This window comes from Taurulus bubalis (assembly GCF_910589615.1).
Source record: "Taurulus bubalis genome assembly, chromosome: 5".
NCBI lineage: Eukaryota > Metazoa > Chordata > Actinopteri > Perciformes > Cottidae > Taurulus > Taurulus bubalis.
This window is the reverse complement of record NC_136593.1, coordinates 22,444,364-22,468,970: the sequence shown is the minus strand read 5'-3', so window position 1 is coordinate 22,468,970 and position 24,607 is coordinate 22,444,364. Positions and strand designations below refer to the sequence as shown.

Here is a 24,607-nt window from a genome sequence, read left to right as displayed (position 1 = left end):
CTCCACTCCGTGCTTTCGGCTAATAAGACGGGTGTATTTTTCCATAGTAATCACGCCAAGCGGAGCCCCTGTAATTCCTCTGCGCAAAGACCGGCGCTTCACACACACAGACAGACACACACACACGTGTCGCAATTAGGCGGTGTGTCGCTCCTCCTAATCTGGGCACCGGGCCGCTGAGGAGGGCAGTGGGTCAGAACACATAGACAGATGGCAGTGCCACCGTCCACCCATCCCTCCATCCCTCCATCCGCTGAGCCTTCTCTCTGCTTCCCCTCCCACCCCTCAGGGCGCCAACATCCCGCCGTCTCATATTGATGATGCGACACCCCCCCCCCCTCCCGCGCTCTAGCCAAGGTCACAAATGGATGCCGCCAATTACACTCCCGCGAGTGCTCTTCATCGGCCCACCAAAGTGACATAATGAAAGCAGTGTGGTGGCACAAGTGGATTTAATCATTTCTTCCGTGCACCGAGGGAATTTCGCTCTGCTACACTGCTATTATTGTTATTACAAAAAAACGAAAACGTGACAAATATATCCGGAAAAAAAGAACACGCAAGGCGGTGTGTTATCGGCCACAGCAAGCTGTGTGAAGATTCACGAGCCGGTCCCAGTGGTATTAATTTAATTTCCACTCAAATGAGAAATCCCACCGTCTTTGAAGGTGGCGGGAGTCATTTATCTCATTTGCTCGAGCTGTCTGAGTTACGACTTGCACGCGAGCGATAAGAGTTCAGTGGCGTGTTTGTGGCTTCGCTTTAATGTGACGGGAAACGGTGTGAAGAAAGAAAAAAAACAGAGGACGGGCAACAATTTGCTCATTATTTCGTTTTCTTCTCCCTCGCGTTCCTTCACATCCTTTATGAAGGAACACAAGAAGTGCAGCCGGAAACTCTCGCTCTCTCATACTGTGCATCTCACCTCTGCCTTTCTTATGGACAGCTTTCGTCACCATGGGGTTGAAACAGGCCTTTCTTTTTCGCACTGGCTGGCCGAAAACGAACGATTCCGCGAGCAGTGACGAGGTTAAAGCCGTTGCTTTGGCGGTGGAGGAGGGACCGAGTGCTTCTCCTCGAGGACCCTGGGCTTGAAATTGAGTTTCTTCCCGTTTTCACAGCGTTCCGTTCATCAACATCAACGCAAACCGGCCCCTCCGCCAATTTCTCCCTCGCCCTGTACTGTCCGTCGACTTGAGAGCTTTTTTTTTCTGCGCTCACTCGGAGATACAACATATATTTCCCAGGGTGGCTACCCCCCGACGCCCCATTACTCCCACCCCAACCAAATGCCACCACCTCTCTCCATCCATTGCCCGCCTGACTCAATCTGGCCTGTAGGGTTAGAGGCCGCGTGTGGACGCCCCGCGGCCTCGCACCCATGTCGCGGGCATGCATCAAATCAGCCAGGACCCCGCCACTGCTTTCGTAAATGACGCCTGCTTGCTCTCGCTTTCACACGCACACACACTCCATCCGTCCCTGGCAGTGGTCACGGGCGGGCTGAAAGAGGGAGCGCATGTGTCTGAAGTCAACATGGAAGAATTATGGGCTGTCTTGGAGGAAGTGGAGTTTGCCCGCAGCGCCATACAGCCGACAACAACAATGATGCCTTTTAAAACACACACACACACACACACACACACACACACACACACACACACACACACACACACACACACACAGAGGAGGGAGAGGTATGGAGGGAGTAAATAGCAGAACAGAGCAGATGCTCAAAAGCTCATTTCCACCCCAAAAGACACGTCCATACATTTTAAAGGAGGGAAAAGTGCAGCCATTATTCCACACACACACACACACACACACACACACACACACACACACACACACACACACACACACGGCATGTATACATACATGTACACAGGAAATATGTGCATTGTACCGTTTTTGGGGGGGAAAAGTGAAACACGCAAATGCACACGTGGACAGCTGACACATATGTACACAGAGAGAGAGAGAGAGAGAGAGAGAGAGAGAGAGAGAGACATTGATGGCACAGCTCTGGGGCCAAACAGGGACTATGACAGCTGTGTAATTATCTCTTCAACACCTCGCGTTCTCTAACAAGCTTCGCCTTCTCTTCTCTCTCCCTCTCCTCGCCGCCCGTGAAGCTCCTCGTCAGCGGCGCGACCAGAGAAGACGATAAAAGCCTTCGTCGCAGAGATGAGAGGAGCTCCACCGAAAAACACCAACCCCTCCTCCCCCTCTCTCATTTTCAAACACGCACAGCCATCTTCAATCCTTTCTAGTTTTGTTTTGCATTTTCTCCGCAGTCTCAACGCCAATTCCCCACTCTCCCATTACGAGAACAAGTCCATATAAATTACTAACTCTCAAAAAAGAAAGAAAAAAAAAAGCACTCATCCTTTGTTCATTCAAGGCAACACAAACCAATACAAAAATACTCCGAAGTAATTGTTTTCATCAAGTGCTGCCTTCTTTTATTATTTTTATTTGAACAGTTGCTCTGATGACGCGTAGTGATATGTTCAGAGACGTGTGCCGAACTAAATTAGACACGTGAAATGGGAGGTGGAATAGAATTAAGGGTGCTCAATGGCTCCTTTGATTTGCAAATTGTTAATTTGGTGGCCCTGTGAGCGAGTAGAAGGAGAGAGGCCCACAGAGGGATAGTGGATCCTGTTGTCGCTGCACACAAGGACACTCAAGTTCACGGGCACGGCGGGCGCCCAAAGCAAGTCTCTTCAAGCGTTTTCAGAGCTAAACCGTAAAGTAAGAGAGGCCAGACCCCGATTCCTCAGGCATGACTGTGCTGCACGACGTACATTGGAAAAGTGTCATTTGTTATTTTCTGGGGAGTAAGGATGTCACTCACTCGAAGATGCCAGGCATTTGTACAACAACACGTATTCTTGAGGTTTGGGAGTATTTAAAAAACAGTTGACTGAAAGAATTGTTGGCACTGTATGTTTCCGCAAACCCCGGGATACGTTAGATGTCGACGTTCCTGAAAAAAAGATACGTTTCATTTATATGTATCTTCATTCGAATCAGCCTCGGATCATGCTTGCAGAAACGCGCATAACTACTTAGTGAAGGTTGGAAAAAAACTCATGGTTTGTGTTCGTATCAAAAACACAACCTCACTAGCATAAATAAACAACAAAAGCCCTAAGAGCCCTTTCCTACATAACATTGTCTACTCCATGTTTATTTTTGGGAGGGCGGTTATATTTTGAACTGAATGCTAATGTCAGCATGCCAATCTACAGCATGCGGTTGTTTGAATGCATATTTTGCAGGTGCAATAATTCCCATGCTCAACATCTTAGGTTAGCGTGCTAACATTTGCTAATTAGCACTAAACACAACGTACAGCCGAGGCGGATGGAAACATCTTTAGGTATTTGGTCATAAACCAAAGCATTGGGAAAATTGAGAATGTTGATCTTATGATTGCACCAGAGAAAAAAGTCAGAGAATCACCAAAGTCACAAGGGACAATCCTCTGGGGACCACGAACGTCCGCATCAAATTCCATGGCAATGCAATCAACAGGTTGTTGAGATATTTCAGTCCAGCACAAAGTAGTGGACCAACTAACCAACAGACCAACGTTGCCAATACTAAAGCCATGCTGCTAGTGTGGCTAAAAAAAGTTTTTATAATATAATATTTTGTTGACAAAAGGCAGAATCAGTTTTCTAAAAAACAACATGTATATGTACTTGAAAGAGGTAATCTCCTCATTGTGGTTATTAGATTAAACCTTATTGGCCACTAGTGGTAGTTTAGGCCCTGAACATAGTTAGGATATTTAGCCATATTCTTATTTATTTTTTTTACCCTGGTTGTTAAACCACAATTGATTTCATTTCATCTTCTTTTTCACTTTACAATATTATTTAAAATTAAAATTAAAACATATTGTAGGACATCCTGTATGCTTCCATAGAATAGTACACAAAGATAATAACACTGCCACATAAAGGATTTCTTTAAGAATACATTGAGATACACTTTTAGTTTTCTCCCCCTCATTTGGTTTGTGTTTGACGAAATGTACTGTAAACATTGCAGCAGTAAAAAACTGTCTCTAAACCTATTTTTGAAAAGTTTACTGAGCCAGTAATCTCTTATTTTTACAGAGTAGGGAACAACATGGTGTGGCCCCTCTGGATGACAAGTGTGCTATAAATAAACCACAACACATGGGACCGAAACTCCAACCTGCGATCACACCCCATACATAACATATTTGTGTTGCTGCAACTGCTTTCTCCCAACCTGACATATGTCGACACACGTTATGCCAGCTTTCCTTCTGGTGATTTGTCCTTTCTCCCCCTTCTTCTTTCCCTCCACATTATGTTAGTACGTGTTTTTTGTGTTGTAAACCCTATGAACTGATAGACATGTTCTCATGAAGGGCAACTGGTAACACACTATTTTAAACATATCTAATTCATGTTTAAACAGGAAATAAACATTTCATAATTATTTATAACACATTATAATATAGTTTTAAGCAGATATACGGACCATTATAACTGGTAATTCATTATCATTAATGGTATTCATTATCATTTATCAACGTGTATAGCTTGTGAAGCATCTGTAATTAGTGTATGAAGAGATAAGGTACAATTGACAATATAATAAAACATTTTATACCGATATGACGTACAAATAACTTATTATGAAGTATTTATCTATTTAAACACACCTGTAACTGATTTGTACATGTGTTTAAATCATTCAGAATAATGTTTTATAACACAATTATGATAGTTGACAAATACATTCATAACACTTAAAAATTTCCGTATGTGAGCTTACAACTATATCATAGTGTTTTGTAAATAATTAGAATTATTAATATTATTAATAAGCAAACTTTTTTAAGTGTTTCCATCGACTGGTTTGGAGTGAAAAAACTCGACGGCAGCGTTGTTTGGTGAGACGTTGGCACTGGAGGCCACACATGGCTGTAATCCAGGAAACTGAGCAGAAGAAGTACAGGTTGCAAACTAAACAAGTCACAAGTTTGGCTGTTGAGCTCAAATACCAACAACCTTCCTCCAGAATCGCTGACTCCACCTTTACGTCTAAAAGTTAACTTCAACGACTGCTCCCCTCAGTCACAGATCACTACCTTCTCATCAGTGAGGAGCGTTCACAGTGAGCTGCCCTGAGACATTTATTCACAACGACCCACCTCCAACTCATCACCAATCTCAGTGGGACAAAACACCATCAAGTCCAACTTTCTGCATTCTAATAACATTCATCTCAGGAAGAGACGATCGATAGGAGCAGGGATGCACGTTGGAGACTCTCTTTTCTTTGAGCCAGAAGAATGATTGTGAAGCAAAATGGCTGATAGCGACCGTCGCACTAACCCGGTTCAACGGTAAGACGAAGACCATGAAGTGCTTATATTCAGAGTTCAACCCAAATGATTAGTTTTTGTGGAATTGCAAACATGCTGTAGATCTACATGTTATGTAGAACTACTTGTGTTGTTCCTCCCAGCCTCTTCTTCCCCAAGTAATTGGTTCTTACCAAAGATACAAATCTTTATCGACAAGCAAATACATAGGTTCACTTTTTTAAGGCTCAGTATTTACCTTAAACATCTGGTCATTATAATTTTTTAACAAATTGTTACTCAAACAGGAGGAATTAGTGCATCGGTTTGGAACTACTTTCAGCTGCGTAATAGCATACATTCGGTGATGCAGGGAGTATTTGGGGAAGCAGAATGTTGGATGTGGGATTGAGGAATAATGATTACAATAACGATGAGTAAAAAGCAACAGTGTTTTTGTTGTTATTTGTTTTTTGTTCTTGTTTTGGTTATAAGGGTTTGTTAAGAATTAGATAATTATTGGCAATCGTTTTTAAAATCCATTTCTGACATTTTAGGTATAATCGTCAATCCATCCAATATTTTGATCAACTTTCTCCTGATGAGGTGTTGTAGTAGTATACCGCGACCTGCTGTTACAGACTCTTTCCTTGGCCGCCCCCCTGCACCCCCGAGCCTGTGTTTGACCTAATAACAAAACTCTTTCGCTAGTGCAGGTTCTCATTTGCTGAGCCAGGATGCGAGCAGCTATCGTGTATTTTTGTTTTTGTATTCTCAATTAAGAGGTTGTTGTTGTTTTTGTTGGTCGAGGAGGGAGTTTGTTCACAAGAAGAATAATACTGTTGACTTGAATGCTTGGGGGGGAAAGAAAAATGTTCAATGTATCACAATTGCACTGTTTCTTTGTGTACTTGCCTTAATAAAAAATAAAAAAATAAAAATGTTCTCTCTCCCAACTCGTCAAAAACCCTTCGGCTTCTGATATCGAGACACCGAGGAAAACTTTAGCATCTGTATAAGACGCACCAGGCTTTCAACCAACTCCTCCCTAAAGCCATCCACGGCATTACTCGACGATTAGAGCAACGAACGTTGTATAAAGAGTGAGAAACTGTGTAGGGCGGGTCAAACGAACACAGGACTTACACCCAGGAAAACCAAATTTAATTTAAGTTGCATGTAACGAGTATAAACTGTACGTTGACTACGTTTATTTTGAGGGGAACCCAGAGCGTCATAGTTTGAAGCGCAGGGCCGGTGACTACGTATTTGATGAGCTGGGAGTGAGAATGTGTTGGAATATACTTGAGTAGAAAGTAGGACTACACTGATCCCATTAGCCTTATGGGGTATAGGCCAGATATTAATGATCCAAATTCAACACATCTTCCCAGGATGCACTGGGCAAAGATCAAGGTACGCCCTGGAATGACACATATACATACATACATACATACATACATACATATACACTTGTCATGTCAAGTGTCGGGTATCCATATAAAAATTCAGATGAGACACACCGATAAAAACACTTCCACCGTTTGGAATCAGATGACCGATGTAATTTCAAGACGCCTCCATTTTGCCAGCGTCCATGCCGTCAGGGTCGCCCCTCCTCCAGTCCAGAAGGAGATGGTATGCGATGCACCTGAAGCTGATTTGATAACGGCCATAAATGCCAGAGGAACTTTATTTTCAACGGTTCAGCCAGCGCTAGCTAACGACACAAGTGCGTAACTGAATCGATCCAGACACTCTCCTTTACGTCTAAAAGAAAATACGAGCGAACACTGTGGTTCGGTCAGGGGTGTTAAGAAATCTATGGAAACATTTTGTCCTCTGAGCAGTGCTGTTGACACTCTTCCTTTCTGTCTTGCTTTATTCTCTTAGTATATGTTGCAGCAGTGGCCCATTCTCCCCACAGGGATCATTAAAACTTCATCTCGTTACCTCTACACCTACACTCACCTTCTTCCCTCCTCCTCCTCCCCGCTCATCTTTCTCCTAACTCTCCCTGAAGTTTTTCTCCCCAGGGCCCTTCTTTTCTCCCTGTGTCTCCATTGTGGTGTAAGCATTTTGTTCTTGGTGCAGAGGAACAGATGGAGGGAGAAGACTGCTGAGAGACTTATTATGACGCTCTGATGCAGACGTCCCCCCCAACATAAAAAAGCCACAATTTTTAGTTTTACTTTTCATCTACTCCTTCTGAACTCTCCTGTTTGTATGGTGAGTGCATCAAATGAGATTTCAGAGGTTTAAAGTGGTAAACAGAGAAAACAACAGTAACCAGCCAAAATATCTCTCTCTCACACACACACACACACACTTTAGCATATCCAAGGTAAAACCATGTATCTCAGTGATTTTTCCATTTTCATTCAGGTTTTTGAATCACAGTGATGATATAATATATAGAATTAAAAGGCATCAACAATTTTTTTAGGTAGAACTTAGTAATATGATGACACATAAAAAAACATATACTTTGTGTATCAGAACATTGTTTTTTCTGTATTACTTATCTGGGGACTACTGGACTAAACTAAAAACAGCTGCACCTTAACCAGTAGAATGCTATTCACGTATCAATGCAGCAGTATTACCAATCTAATAGTGAATTACATAAATACATATCAGCCACAGGGGACATCCTACTGCAGAACCAGTGCTTTTTTTTGTACATTTTGCTGTTCATACTTACTCCTGTAGGAGCTTGGCTGCACTTGTAATGGGTCATATTAACATTGCTGTATTAGTACTTTAAGGACTTCTCCCATCACTCACGTACCCAAACATTTTGAAAGTGAAGCTCGTTACAGTGTCCAGTTGCTTCATGTATATAATTCTCAAGAAAGATTTCCAAATTCCTGATCATACATGAAAGTAGAAGCGGACAGAAACCCCGGAGGACCCAGGGCCCAGCATCGAGACTCTGTTTGCGAGGTGCCTTTAACCGTTTCTAGCATCCTCCCAGAGTAATAGGACTCTGTCCCATGCTTGATACTTTTTTGATGAAATAGTTACTCAGACTCATATATTTTATATTTATTGACTTCGCCAGATTGATTTTTTTTTTTTTACGGTACGACAGCGCAGAATTCTGATACATTTGAGTTTGCTGATATTAAACTAACACGCGAGTCAAGATGGTATTATCCTTTTTTGTAATTCACTAAGAATCAAACTAGGAAACATTTCAGATTATAGTGTACCTGCAGTGCCTCTTATGTATTAATAAAAAATATCACAGTACTGAGGCAGGGACTCACACCCATGTCACATCACCAAAGCTGTAACCCGACACTGCAACACGCAGGCATGGATTCGCTGTTTTCCGTAACCTCAGTACTTTTTTTTTACTCTGCAGACGCAACAGCACACATCATTATCACAGCTGGAGCATCCAGAATTGTTCTGGAAATGAGGCACGGATGAGCACACCGGCGCAACTCCCCCCTATAAGATCAGCACAAAATGCACTAGAGATAGCGCTTTTCCTAAAAAAACGAAATGTGTCGTTACAGCGCACGAGTTCATGCCTTAAAAACTATTACAGAGAGTGGGCTGGGCGGCTGTTGAAATGATTCTGTTCACGCTGGCCGGCACTACCCGGGTATCATAATTTAGCAGGTGCTCCCGGCCCGGAGCACGGGACCCCCGCATTGCATTTCCCTGCAAGGCACATAGTGTTTGCTGCATGATGGAGGGTGGAGGAGGCTCAGGGCCAGGAGAGGCTCATCCTGTCCCAGGGGGGTACAGAGGAGCGAATAGCAGGCTGCTGCTGCTGCTGCCCAGGTCTGCCTTGCTTCCTCTCCCTGGGGAAAACCTCCAGAGGGACGGAGACGTAGCGGGGGAAAAGCGTGCAGAGATATTTATAGAGGCAGGTAAAAGAGGTGAGGTGAGAAAGAGAGTAGGGGGGGCGAGAAAGTAGAGGGGAAACAGAAGAGTCTGGGCTGCCGCGGAGATCCGGGTCGGATGTCCGCAACACCCGCCGAACTGGACAGAGGCTTTGATTTTCAGCATTGGTCTGCCGGTGCGAAAGCCAAAGACAAAGCATGCCTCAACTTATTGATTTATGGCGGAGGGGAGTTCACGTGGAGGTCAGCACGGAGAGGCAGCGAGAGCAGAGCAGAGAGAATAGTTGAGTCGAGACGACAGTGATACTTCATCGATACAGACTCGCCTCGCAGTCCAGAGATCTCTGTGATGTTTCCATACGAGCCCGGCTCTCGCTCTGCCTTCCTCCTCAATAAGTAAAAACGGCTTCTATTCTTTATTTATTAAATAACACACACACTCTCTCTGCACTGCTCTCCCCCCTCAGTCGGCTCACCTCAGCCCACGTGCTGCATGTCTGTCTCTATTTCACACCGACGCCCCTTTAATCATTTCCATGGTTTCGGCGAGCTGGCATGTTACATACAGAGCTCTCATCACCTCCAGCGTGCGCTTAATGACGCATAGGGATCATTACTGTCAGTCAGTGGCGTCACATCAGAATTTCTGCTCTGAAGTGTGCATGCTTTGAGAGAAACAAGCGCACAATGTCATTATTGGGATGACATCATAAAGGGGGCCACATATCGGAGCCATGAGAAATGCATACCATGAGTAGGACACTAGTTGTTGAGGGACCCAACCTTGGGCCGATGCTTAACACAGTTATATGACTTTACAGCCCGTTCTCGTCAGATACCGACGCTTATGCTGCGTTCACACCAAAAGAGTTGCGAAATATTTGCGCGAGAAGATTACATGTAAAGTCAATGTACAGATGGTTGCGAAAAAGTTAATTTTCGCCTGAAGGAGCGCTGGTAGCGGCTTCATTCAGACACTCGTCCTGGAGGAGTCAGAGCTGTGTGTGACTGCGTTGTTATTCGACAGTTGGAATAACTGGCGTAGTAAAAAGTCACTCCTTAACTCAGGCATGAAAACGGGTCGGGATGAAAAGGGTGAGAAGGATATTACCCCTCTAGGGGGGTCCGGGGGCATGCTCCCCCGTAAGAAAAATTTAAATATTCCATATTTTAAAGCATCAATCTGATGCATTTTGAGATGCTTTTTTTTGTCAACCTGGGGAGAGCTGGAGAAACTTAACTTCAGCCATGAGTCAAAAATGATTATGGCCTCCTTACTAAGTATTATGCAAGCCATTTCATGCCAGCCTGTCACTGGGTCTAACATTTACAGTCAGACCTGCAAACTCATGAGGGGTGAAAAAGGTGACACCAGCGGGGCGGGGGGGGGGGGGGGGCAGTCAGTGCCGAACAGCGTCACTCGTCGAGAAGCTGACAAACTATGATCATTATGGGTTTTAATTATTCTTTTGTCAATACCCATATATATACACACATATACATACACACACATACACTACCGTTCAAAAGTTTGGGGTCACCCAGACAAATGTTCAGCAATTTCTCGCATGGAATAGTCTTCATTTCTAAGAACAAGGACAGACTGGCGAGTTTCACATGAAAGTTCTCTTTTTCTGGCCATTTTGAGAGTATAATGGAACCCACACATGTGATGCTATGCATTGGAAAGGCCAGTTGTAAAGCTTATCTAACCAGCATAACTGTTTTAAGTTGTGCTAACATAATTGCACAAGGGTTTACTAATCATCCATTAGTCTTCTATGCGATGACAAACACAATGTCCCATTAGAACACTGAGTGATGGTTGCTGGAAATGGCCTACACCGATGTAGATATTTCATTAAAAACCAGACGTTTTCACCTAGAATAGTCATTTACCACATTAACAATGTATAGTGTATTTCTGATTAATTTAATGTTATCTTCATTGAAAAACAGTGCTTTTCTCTGAAAAATAAGGAAATTTCTAAGTGACCCCAAACTTTTGAACGGTAGTGTGTGTGTGTGTGTGTATATATATTTTGTAGACTTAATACTTACAATATGCAATACTGCTATACTATACTGAATATTGTTTTGCTACTACTACATTTCACTTCATAATATTACACTTATATGCCATAATATGTATAATGTACCAGCCTTTTTATTTGACCATATTATGTCATACGGTTATACCACTTTACTTTGAGGAGACGTCACTGTTAGTCTAGAACACTGAATAATGTTTCCACCAGTAAACCTGAACATGCACATCTCTCTCTGTGTGACAGCGATTATAACCGCATAACTATATAGATTATAATTAACTAGAGGATACACTTTTTCCTTCACGTAGATCTTAAACCCTTAAATATAAACAGTAGCCCGGCCACCCTACGGAGGAAACTCATTTCGTTTTTTTTATTAAAATAAAAGTTGGATAAAATCTCCATTGTCCTCTCCTTATATGTAGTCAGGTGTCGGTAGGTAGAACTGCAGCGCCGCTGACTCGCCGCTCTCCTGTCTGTCGTCACACGCTGCCACGGACTCTCCGCTGCCAGTAATCTCACTCGCTGTCTCTCCAACAACGTTAGCTAACTTGTTAGCAGGCTGACTAGCTTGCTATTATTAAACTGGTGGGAGGGAAATGAAGCCGCTGTAGACATCTTAACGCTGATTGGCCAAAACTCGCAACGTCAAAGATCTTCTATTGCTTCTATTGGGGAGAAAGTTTTTTTTCTGTGTCCCACTCCAATCTCAGAAACGGCGGACAGTTGACCCCCCCCCCCCCCCAAAAAAAAAACCTCTTTGAATCTACGTGATTCACGTGGATGAAATATATATATTTATTTTTTATTTTTCAAAACGGCGAATTTTGCCAAAAGGTGAGGGATTTTCATGTCTGTTAACTTGATCCGAAAAAGATCCACATTCCCATTTTTTTTTTTACAAAATGAAGATTTGTCTTATTTCACCGTTGTTGCCGTGTATACTGTACATGTGTGTCTGTCCAAGTATACCATCAGAAACTACTCGATAAAGACAATATTGTAGTGCAGGGTGGCGGAGGCCGGGATTACATTTCACCCAGATACAACAGATACGTTTTTCTGATTGGCTATTCGTGTCGCCCATCTCTTTTTATTGATTGGCTGGGGATTCGGGGGAGACGTGCTTGATTCCTCCATGGTGAGGGCAGCGCGACCAGGTCATGTTTGCGCGCTGCAGCACATTAAATAGCCTAGAGGTTTTTTTCAGCGTGAGAAATACGATGTGTGGCGGGAGGGTGTGACTTAAGACCGAAATGCGTGACAGTCACGCTCAATGCGTGACACTTGAGAGCCCTGTTGTAGTGGGTGTGAAGGGGGGGGGCAGTAACAAAAGTTTCAAATTAGAAATGAGTGAAGTTTTTATCCACATAATGTTACAAATAATTTAAAAAGAAATGTGGACGTTTTATATCTTGAAATAAAACAAATCCCGGACCGAGACAAGACCTAGACCTTCAGAAAATGTTTTTCAGACCGATCTCTAGTCCTACAACAGGAGGCGCCAAGCCAGTAATCCCTGAGAGATAATAGATAATGATTGTGATTAATGAGTTTTCTCTCGTTACCAAAGTTCATGAATCTTTTAAGTGTTCGCATGCATGTGACTTTTTTCTTCTTCTGTCTTGTCTCTTTGTATGTGGTCCTGATGATGTCACGCAGCCAACGAACGCCAGGAGCAAGAACGTGGGTGTATGGCGCAGTTTTACAGCACAAGTCTTCCCATTCCACACATCGATGGATTAACAAACGGTCCCGGCCCAGAGTGTCAGGGGGCCCCTGGCCTTCACCTACGCACTGTCTCAGAGACACGGGGCCAACCAGGAAGTGACTCAAAATGACTACAAAGAGACACAAAGCAACTCTGAATCGGGGCAAAAGAGAGACACAACTACAAAGACACAAAAAAACAACCTCTAAGAGACTCAATATCTACAAAAGGGACAAAGCAAACTCAAATAGACACAAAGAAACAAAACGACTACAAAGACACGAAAAACCTCACATTTTGATAACAATATCTTTTTTATTTGTTTTTCTAATTGTGTGGAAGCACCTTGCCCGCCACATTCCCTTTATTGGAACTGGCACCAAAGTCTGGCACCAATGCAAAATTGGAGTGCTGTCACGATGATGTAATGAAGCTGCCTGCTTTTATATATTCTTTGCACTGCAGCAGGAAATAAACAGAGACACATTTGGACAACTGTAACATGTTCCATGAGGAGTGGTGGCGAGACCTCTAAGCAAGGCAGTGCCTAGGGGTCCGTTGTCTTATAATAATGTGTTTGTTTCCCCCACAGGAGGACGTGTCGGAGTGTGGGAAGTTGCGGCGCAGAGCTAACGCTAACTTTTCCTCCCTATGTCATCACAGTCTCCGGCCCTGCAGGGATACACAGGCTTTGTTGTTAATCTAGTTTGAGTGTGAGTAGATGAATGAGTAGCAGTGTGGATTTAGTATGAACAGAGGGCGACAGAGGAGAATAAAGTCTTTGGACTCCCCGATTTTGGCTCTGTTTGAGTGTTAGCCACGACTAAATCGTCCCATTAAACACGGGAAAGATTGTCTGGAAGAATTGTAAGTCATTTTTAGGCAACATTCCAGAGACTGCCAATATGCAGTTTATCTTCAAATTTGCTCCATTTCCAACAGGATCTCACAACTACCCCAAAGGTAGTGGTGAAAAAATTAATCAAGTAAGTAGCAAATTAAAAAAATTACAAATTACTTCAATAAGGAGTATGAAAACTACTCTTCATGTCTCGCCCTGTGCTCTGGATGTCTGTCGGGCAAGTGATGAATTTGCTGTAAAACGGTGACCGCAAAAGTCAGGAGGTCAGGACAGCCAAAGGTTCTTTTACGGCTTCATTTACCACACAGACAATCCTGTCCTCCAAACAAGGGGAGAACGTTTTTAACACACACACGTACGCACGCACGCACACTTTTTTCACACTAAATGCTGCGGTTACTACAGCGGGAGGTAACTCACAGACGAGGCACTGATGCAAGACATTGAAATAGACTTTTACAAACCTTTTTTGCCAAAATACCCTCCATTTGATTTGTTCACTTTCTCCTCCTCCCCTTTCCGGGTGTACGAGACAGTTTCAACGCAACCGTTCCTTTAAGACTCTCATGCACTCGTCGTTAACATCGTCCACACAGATGTGCGTGAGCGAATGCGTGGATTCGTCCGTGCCTGCATCTGTTTGGATTGTGTGCACACGGATTTTCATTAGATGAGAAATGAGCTATCTGCCCCCTCTCTCCACATATTAATTACATCAGACCCGTGATATATGGACAGATTACAGGGTGTAAAATGCATTATTTCCTCATGGAAACAGGCCCCAGGAGCCATCCATCAGTCTGCATCACGGTCGTTTCGGGACTCGCTACATCACATGAGCGTGCTACACACCTGCCAGAGGAATCTATCCTCCTGCACCCTTTCTGTTCATTATACACTGTCCTCGGCGCTGCCCAGATGAGCCTACAACTACAGTCAGGTAACCTGACGAGTTGACTGTTGTATGGAAAAGCAGAAGGAGAACTTCTTAAAACTCTTAGTAAGGTGTTTGTTCAACTCGTTCTCACTCACAACGTCAAATACCGATGCTGCTCTGTTTTGTTTTGTTGTATATATTGTGTATTTTGCATTTCTGATATTCTTTCTGATATAAAAAAAAGTATACATCTATCTATCTTATGTGAACCCAAATGACGACACTTGACAGCACACTCTGTTTACTTCTAGTTGAAATGTTGTGACAAAACTATGGTTTATCTGACGATAGTAGACGAGTCATTAATTCATTAACTTATGTTAGTTAACCGACTTCATGTCAGTCAGACCTAAGGTTTGGTAACATTGCTACCATTAACCACCATAAGCTAATGGTCAAGCCAGACCAAGTCAGTGTATTGAATTAGGTAAGAGGCTTTTCATTATTTCTGTATTAAACCTTTCATTTGCAAAAAGAGTATTGCTAAAAAATGACCTCTGAATTTACAGCAACACGAGCCATCTGTGCAATGCAGAATCTGTTGATTTTAAGAAACAAAATGACATGTTTAGGTTAAAAAGAAAAGATTTTAGTTTGGTTTAAAATATAAATGTTTGCTGCCTAAAAAACCACAAAGGTGCTATGATTAAAAAAAGAAGAAGAAAAAAAGTCACCCCAAAGGTGTGTATGGTGGCCAATGAGGTTACTGAGGTTTGTAGTCCTTGGGGGCCCCCCTAGACTCCACTGCATGCTTATTCCCTAACTGTTTCATTAAAACACAACACTATTCTTTCCTCGAACCTCTAGCAGATACTTTTCACTGCCTCAACTTGACCCCGAGGCACAACGCCGTCCTGCCAAAAGGATTCGGTCGGCTCAGACGACGTAATGACGAACAACCCGTTTAGTTTGCAGGACTTGTTGATGAACTCACGCGCTGCTCGCTCTCGGCTCGTTCCTGTGACTCGGAGGGGGCCGGGCGCTCTTTACTAAGTGAGCCGAGCACAAACTCTTGAGTTTGACCTCATTACTCGGATGGTTCTTTGTAGCCTCAGCTATTGGAACAGGTTGGCAGGTTTTGCCGGCGTTTATCAAGAGCGTATCAGACCTGCGCTGGGCTTCTATTAAACTTAATGAACATTTAAATCCTTTAATGGATTGAAGGGAATTGAGAACGGACAAATTATCAGCGCTCCGCTCCGGCGTTGATAAAGACACCCGCCGATGGAACTCGCAGAGATGCGTTTCAGACGACCCCCCCTCCGTCTCACTTAGTTCCCTCCCCCGTGACCACCTCACACTCTCCTTGTTTCTCCCCTTCGATCCTTCTCTCTCTCTCCCTCCATCACGCAGCCTCTCTTTTGTTTCCCAACCCACGCTGTGTTCCCCTGTCCGTCTATACCAGAGGAGATGTGGCTGCTGCTGCAGAGCCAGATCTCCGTCATTCATCAGTCCCCGCGATGGGGAACATCACAGAGATCTCTCTCCAGGAGGGATGCGCTAACACAACCGCAACACCAGCCCGTTACAGAGCTGTCAGCCGTTGCCCACCTCTGCCTCTCACTCTTGCTTCTTCCTCACATCAGTGAAGTCTCCTCCACCCCACTATGGTAGCAGAGCAAGTGAAACATGAATTACCCAACGATGCAGACTCGATCACAGGGCATAGCGGAGGCGGGCCCAGAGGCTGCAGAACTCTGGCCAGCCCAGCGTCAGGTCCTGCTAATGGGTGGAAAAGGGGCTCAAGAGAGGCCCCCTGCTTTTCTGAGGCCTGGCGAGCTGCTGGAGAACTGGCAGTCGCGGCCGTATTGATCTGCTCACTCCTATATTCCTGTCGACAGCTGGCTAACAAGGCTGATGTCTCAATGAAGGCCGGTGCCTTGGGGAGGAAAGGGGAGGGGAGCTGGTGGCCGGCCGACAGAAACCTGTGTTGAGGCGAACCGGAAGACAGAGGCGAACACCCCTCTGGGTCTTCAAATGCGCTCCCACGGCGCCGCACATACAGGCCCTCTCCAGCGGGTCTGCCGAGTGCAGCCGCTGCGGAAGTGTCCTAAAACCTGCATTCTCTCTTCTGATCAGCAGGAGGCGACTCCTCCGGTTGGAAAAATAAGTCAAATTGTATAGAAGATGACTTCTCCCTTGATTTATTCCCTCAGTAAACGTTGTGAATATGATTAAGTTATGCTCCCATTTAGAGTCAAATAGACCATAAAGATGCTTTAGGGCAGGCTTCCTGTGATTGACAGGTTGCTGCCGCTACCAGAGCCGTATAAAGCGTCTCTACCTCACTCCTCGGCATGCCAAATATGGTAACTTCCGTTTATCGGTGGCAATTTTTGTTTGAACTAATCTAAGATGGCGACGACTCGATGCATCATAACGGCAGTCCACAAACCAATGGGTGATGCCACTTCTCATATAGAGTCTATGGTCTCTTAGCAAAGACTGCCGAGGCATGCATTTGCTTTTATTATTATTATTTAAACTGATACAAAGAAGTAAATTCGCGGCGCTTCTTATCCTGCCTGAACCACGGCTGCTTTCCTCTACAGCGCTGAGCAATAACATAATGCACAGCGGACTACAGGACAGGTTTTTTTCTTCTTTATTTTCATTAGATTAGGACTCTATTTCGTCACTTTTTTCCTCAAAATATTATGACTTTTCAGAGAACACAACACAGATGACTGATGAATCGATTGACGTGACTAGGTGCCATATGCACATTTAAAGAGGTTACCTCTCAAGAGATGAGGGAAGAGTGAATCACGCCTACATGTGTGCTGACTTAATGCTTTCATTAAATGAGAAAATATCTACGTAGAGAATAAATGTTTTAAAGTAATAGTCTTACTGCATTAAATTACATATTTGTTATATTTCTACCCTAAGGCAGGAAATAAAGTGTTTGACACTGAAAACTTTCCGTATTGGCAGACCCCCTTTTCTTAAAATGTGTTCCCGCAATGATACAAACGATACCTACGTCCTACCCTCTTACAGACTTTTCCGAGAACCCCACATCTCTGAATGCTCTTCTATCTATTATGGGCCGAGAACTGACAGCTGTAAGTGATTGAGCGAAACAAAAACAGAAGTGTGTGTGTGTGTATGTGTGTGATAGAAAGAAACACACTGACAGACTGACTAATGAGGCTGTTGGTATTTTTGATGCATGAGACAGGATATAGTTTAATTTATTTGATTTTATATAAACATCCCAGTAGAATTACCATAGTATCATTATGCAAAAGGTTCAGATGCACTGTGTCTAGTGTTTACAGTGAAACGCTAATTTAATTCAAACACCTGTTTACAGGAGGCTTAAAAAGAAAAAGAAAAAGCATCCAGATAAACATCCACATATACGTCCACAAATACATCCAAAAATACATCTACAAATACGTCCACATGTACATCCACAAATACATTTACAACTACATCTAGAAGTCCACATATACGCCCACAAATAAATATGTCCGCAAATACATCCACATGTACATCCACAAATAAATCTACAAATGCGTCCACATGTACATCCACAAATACATCTGCATATACGTCCACATATACATCCATAAATAAATACACACACACACACACACACCGTGTGTTGAAGGTGCAGAGAGGCAGCTCCACAAGTCACTAAAAGGTGTTAAGAGCTCCAATATGAACCCTGTGAAAGGAAATATCTTCCCTCGTCAGCCTGCTGAAGTGTCCTTGAGCAAGACACTGAGGACCACACTCTTCAGCAAATTCGTCACTTATCACAAGAGCTTAAATGCTTTTTTTCCTCAGTAATCTGTTGCAGAAAGGTTTCCTCTCCAAGCTATTAATCACCACAAGTTCTTGCGCATTTTTCCTCTTGTGTGATGTTTCTAAACATGCAGAAGGTATACTCGACTAAGAGGAGAGATCAATACAAACAGCAGCATCTGCTGTAGCGGTGATCAAAATCAAAACCCTTTATTTATTTATTTTTCACAGACAGAAATTCTGTCTTTGCCTTTTTTATTGCACAAAGAGTAAAAATATGCAGCTCCCAGCTTCTTTTCAACTTTCTCCCTCTAAATTCACTGTTTTTCCTGTGATTTTGTTGCTTCTAAATTACATGTTCAAATCTTTAAATATTGAAAAATAAATAATACGATTTGTCGTTCCGTGCCTCTGGTTCCCCCCCCCCCCCCCCGGTCCTCCTGCTGCAGAGGTATGTGGGAATAATCATCCACCTACGTTTTTTGCTCATTAGCAGCGAGTCCTGCTCTCTGCATGTGTCTTTTCATGTTCCTCGCTGCTAACAGCAACCTGAAGGAATGCTCTCTGTCCTCGCTGGGGAAAGCGACAGTGCGAAACAAGTCTTCAGGAGTTTAATCGGGTACAGTGGCCCGGCAGATTGGAGGAGATGCTCGAGGAAGGACATCGCCTCCATACGGGCAAATGATTCACACACTCACAACCAGCGTGTTGAACTGGGGCCGGAACGATATATTGTGCAAAAAAATAATCAGATTGCCAGTTTCACACATGACGATGTCAAGCAAGTTCATTTTTTCATCGATGCCTTTGAGATACTCACTGAACAAATTGGAAAGCAATGTGATTTCCCCCGTCCGGCAACGCAACACTGGATCTTACTTGGAGTCACTGGACGCGAGACGTAAACGAGACGTGATCGATCCACGGCGACTCCGTCTGCTGGAAACTAACTCAAGAAATGCAACAGTAACTTGTACCGATTCATTGTATTTGTATTCTCCCCGTCCAGCCTATGACGAGTGAGGGGGGGATGTTTGTAGGATTGAAACAATTGCAGATTACGCTTCACTAAACACGACAACAAATGTACTTGTGTGTATTTAAAACTAGGGGTTTGGTTTATTATGACGGAATGGTATGAAATGTAATTGCAGGTCTTTTATTTTATTTAACTCCAGCTTTTATCCCCCCAAAAAGTATCTTTCTGGATATTCAAACGCCGTTTTCCCCCCAATGACCAATTTATTTTGTTTCATCACAAAGTCTGACAACCTGACCTGACCCTGACCCCCCACCTGTGGCAATACATTTAATACAAACGGAAGCTTAGCTGCTCTGTGAAACGCGCGGGTAACAGATGTAATATAAACTGTGTGGATTGGCCGTTAGGGTTCCCCAACTGACAAACCCCACTGCAACCCCCGATTACAACACAGATGGGGGCCTCTGGATACATTACAGTTCGGCTTCATGTCACGCTCCCTATATGTGGTTGGCCTTCATGGATTTATCAGAATTTTCAATACTGATACAGAATACATAGCGATACAGAATTTGGTGTGGCCATTTTGGTCACTCGAAATACGACGGATTTCGAAGTTTCCCGTCTGAATTGTTTCCTTGAAAAATATTTTTTCTGGAATTTTACTTCAGTGCTGATGTTTAGCGTTCAAAGCCTCCTCGGACTTCGCAGTTCTAGTTTGAGGACGTACTGGATGTGTCGCGTTTGTTGTTTTGGTTGTCAGCAAAGAAAAGTGTCAGGAAACAAAGTTTGAAAAGTGGAATCCTAAAATGTGCCCTTGTATCGCAGGAAAATACTGCAACCTGTGTTCAGAAAAATAAATGACATTATGAAATGAATATTATGTTCAATACGTATGGTGAAAGACACCAAATGCATACAATTCTCAGACTTTGTGATGAAATGAAATAAAATGGTCATTGGGGAGGCTATGTAATATATAGAAAGTCACTTGAATGACCTGCAATTACATTTCATAACATTTCATCATAATAAATCAACACGACTTGGAATGTATCAAATTATTTCACAATTTCATAGTTATATTTATCACCGTATCTTCTGTATATATTTATGTTATTTATTCAATTAATTGTTAAAAAACTTAAAATAAATTAATACATGAAACAAAATGTATTTTGATGGACTCCATAATTCGCTCATACTTTGTCTCACCCATTTTTTACAATAGAGAGAAAAAGGGAAAACTAGGGAAAGACACAGACGGATGTTGTGGGTTGAACTCGGCAAGATTGCAGTTAAATTGACAGGAGATTTTCCCAATATTGTCCCCGTCCAATGAAAATCCATGTATCTCCAATTTTTTTTATTTTATTATAGAGACAAACTTAAGTGTTAAGGTCTGAGAAAAGAGAAAACACTTTATTACAAAGGTGAAAACCCGTTGTTACTAGCTCATAACAAGTTTTGAAGACAGAATGCATCGGAAAGCACTTTAAAAAAAATACAAAACTTTATAAAAGAATACGTTTTTGCAATGACCTCATCTTAACCTTTCACCTGTGATACTACAGTGTGTGCTCAGATAAGAAAGCAAAGCTGTACATCCGCTTAAAGAGTGCTAAACCACACGCTGGTACAGTGAGCTTTAACCTTCCTCCACTACATCCCCTGCTGCTCTCACTGATCCCAGCGCTTATGCTTTTCTTTCCGTTCCTGGATTAGAAAAAAAAAAAACTTAATATTTACTGTGTCTCTATTGAAGGAAAACACATTAATGAAATGACGAAACATTATAGGTCGGCCGTTGTGCTATCCTTCCACCTTACCATATATATACATATATATGTGCACACACACACACACACACACAGCACTCCGTTAACAAATGAGTGACGGACGCTTGAGTGACAATGTGGATGGGATCAAATACGTATACATAAATATATATGTACATATATATGTATGCGTGTGTGTATATATACATTCAAATTAGTGGTAGAGTAGTGGTGGCTGAGTGCAGCCTTCTAAGAAACCCGCCTGCTTTATGTGTGTTTGTGTCCCCACAAAATGAGCACGACTGCAAACATGAACAAAAACAAAATGGCCGGCCATGCCTTCTGCTCCTACGTCAAACGTACACAAACACAGCGTCTGTCTTTTTCGTGAGTGCCCCTGAAGAGTTGTGTGTGTGTGTGTGTGTGTGTGTGTGTGTGTGTTGTCGAGTGGAGCTCTTCATGGTTGTGCGAGCAGTTGCCTGTTCTTCCACCTATTTAATTTCAAGCTCGTTCCAAAGGTCGCCTCCTCCACGAACATGTAATATTCCTAATTGCCCTGCAGTCACGACGCAGCCGAACACAAAGCTGAGAGGCGAAATGACATTTTTGCCTTTATCGTCTTTTTAATAAAATGCATTAGATGTCATTTAGACATGAACTATTTGTTTGGGCTTATAACAATACCTCCCCCGGCCCACACACACACACACACACACACACGCACACACACAATCACTTCCAATATGAAATTAAAGAAGTTTTTAAAGGATCTTGAAAATATTGGATTAGTTTTTCTCGTTTTCATTTTGATAAATTAGCGCGGGCGATGGGAGCAAAATCTCATTTTGTTATATTCACAATTCTCTGGTGACTTTTCCCCGTAGAGTGAGTTTCCTAGGGTGAACTAGTGTGAATATAAACCAATTGAGTCATTCCCGTCAACTAAACTGTAAACGTAATGGGACCAACTATACATTATATTTTTTTAAAGCCGTCTCATGACATGACAAATAGCAGTTTTCGTCGTCTTTGTATTTATAGATCCAGGAGTATGCTTCATGCTGAAAGGACTCCAGGGGGACAATTCAAAAGCTGCACATAATAACTTGTTGTTCTGTAAAAGGTTCATGTTGTATCAGCAGGAAAACAAGACGCATTGAAATGGGATTTGGTTTTAGAGTCACATGACAGCCTCGTTGCTGTTTTAGGTGGTTCTCCAACCCCCAATCATTTTTGGGAAAGCGTTTTGGCTCAAAATGGAACTGCAGGAGCATCGTGGTATGACGTACCGCATCGTCCCCGGTTTGATTCCACCAGAGCAACCTTGCCGTCACATCCCTCTCCTGTCTGTCTCTCGCTATACCGTCTTGAAGGTAAAAATGCCACACAAAAATAAGAAAAATCTGTGTGAAATAAACCCTGCACTAAAGAAAATATAACCAGTTTCAGTGGATCCTTCCGCTTTCAAAATGTGCCTCACAATCTGGAGTAAACGCAGAGATAAGACTTGTATACCTGTACGGGACATACTGACCAAAATCCTTATTAATTCTAGCAAATAATGAGATGAAACTGATCGCAAAGATTTTGTTGTGGCGATTTTGTATTAAGAAACAGTTTGTGTTTCAGTGACGCGGCGGAAACACGCTCAGACCTGCGGACGCATGATGGGACGGTGAAACGCACAAGGAACTCTTTCTTTTTACACATTTGGAAACAGACGGTCAGGTGCGCTTTATATTCAATCCAGATCAAATAAAGCAAATATTTAAACCCGGTAAACGGAGAGCGGGCGCCGGGTCGCGTTGCCGTTATTTCTCCAATCACACGAAATCATTAATCTGCAAAATAGGCGACGATCACACACAGGGGAGGTCGGACGAATCGGAACGAGGGAGGTGGGACGATCAGGACGCTTGGCGTGGGACGTCAGTGAGCGTATTAGAAAACAGGAGCAGCGGCCGGGGAGAAAGGAAACGAAGCCCGACGTGTGAGTCACAACAGGGCGGTGATGCTGCACGCGGTCGTCGCCGAGGCGACGGGCTCCCCGTCTCGCCTCCTGCTCCGTCGGACCCGAGGCGGCCCGACTCTCCCGTCCCGACTTTGCTCAGCTTGAACAGAGGATAAGCGCTGACCCTCACCTCTCCACTGAGGTGATCCCACCTAATCTCTCTCGTTTTTCTTTTTCTCGTCTTCTTTTTTCTCTCACCCCCCTTCCTCACCCTCCTGCAGTGGCAAACTGAATGTTGTTGTCGGGGGACGAAGAAGGCCCTAACGGGTCGAATCGCTGCCGTCACTCAACCTCTTGAGACCAGACCTATGTCACACACACACACACAAAGAAAGAAAGGCGCCGGGGGACTTTGTGGTGTGTGTGTGTGGCATTAGTTGAACAAGTGACAACAACAGTTTCCCGTCTCGTGGTGGAAAGATAAAGGACAGGAGGAGGATGGAAGTAAACAAACCCAGGCCGGGGCTTAAGGGAGCACCGCCACACTTACACGCAAAAACACACACACGCACACACACACACATCATATAAGGAGCTCAAAAGAAGACGTTCACCTCGGATCGGGGACGTAAAAAGGCGTTCACTTTTGGCGTCACAGCTTAACCTCGCAGCAGACACATGCGCCGTTCGCTGCCCGACACGCAACCCACTGGCAAATATGAGCGATGTCAAAACGAGTTCACACACACACACACACACACACACACACAGACGTCACCCAGATTTCCTTGAGTTGCTGTGCTTAGCCAACTTTGATGTCGTGCCATCCCCCCTGGATTGTCACACGCGAACGCGCCGTCTAAGTGCGTCTGTTTGTGCCGTGCATTGGGGTTTTTCAGGAGCTCCACATGTGTGAAGTTAATCCCTTTGGCTGTCAAAGTCATAGATGATGTATTTTTTTAAACACACACACACACACTTACCTTCGTTGCTGTTAGTTCCTGCAGTGCCCAGAGCCTGTAGTGATATAGTCCAAAGCAGCATCGCAGCCAGCCCCGGATCTGAAGCCATGGTGTTCTCCCTCTCACCCCGCCAGTCTCCCTCTGCCTCTCTCCTCTCTTACTCCCTTCTGCCTCTCTGCCACTCGCTGCCTCTGTCTCGCTCTCTCTCTCTCTCTTCTCCTCTGTCTCCTACTGAGTCCCAGGGTTTGGAGCGAGAGCCGGCGGTGAGGCGAGCGTGTGTGTGTGAGTGTGAGGGCTGCGAGCTCATTGGGTTGGAGTTAGAGCCTGCCTCTGTGGCTCGCTTCAGTCTGCCGGGCTCCCTCACACAACACACAACACACATACACACGCGCATACATACA

At 43.7% G+C, this 24,607-nt stretch overlaps 1 protein-coding gene across 1 annotated transcript in view; it reads right to left on the bottom strand.

Moving 5' to 3' along the window:
* Positions 1–24,315, bottom strand: part of epha8 (eph receptor A8) — a gene marked incomplete at both ends in the record, with an annotated part of 97,983 nt that extends 73,668 nt beyond the window's left edge. Inside the window, one exon of the mRNA XM_079218348.1 lies at positions 24,228–24,315. Coding sequence (XP_079074474.1) covers positions 24,228–24,315 — 88 coding nt within the window. The remainder of the gene's footprint in view (positions 1–24,227) is intronic.
* Positions 24,316–24,607: the final 292 nt, after the last annotated feature.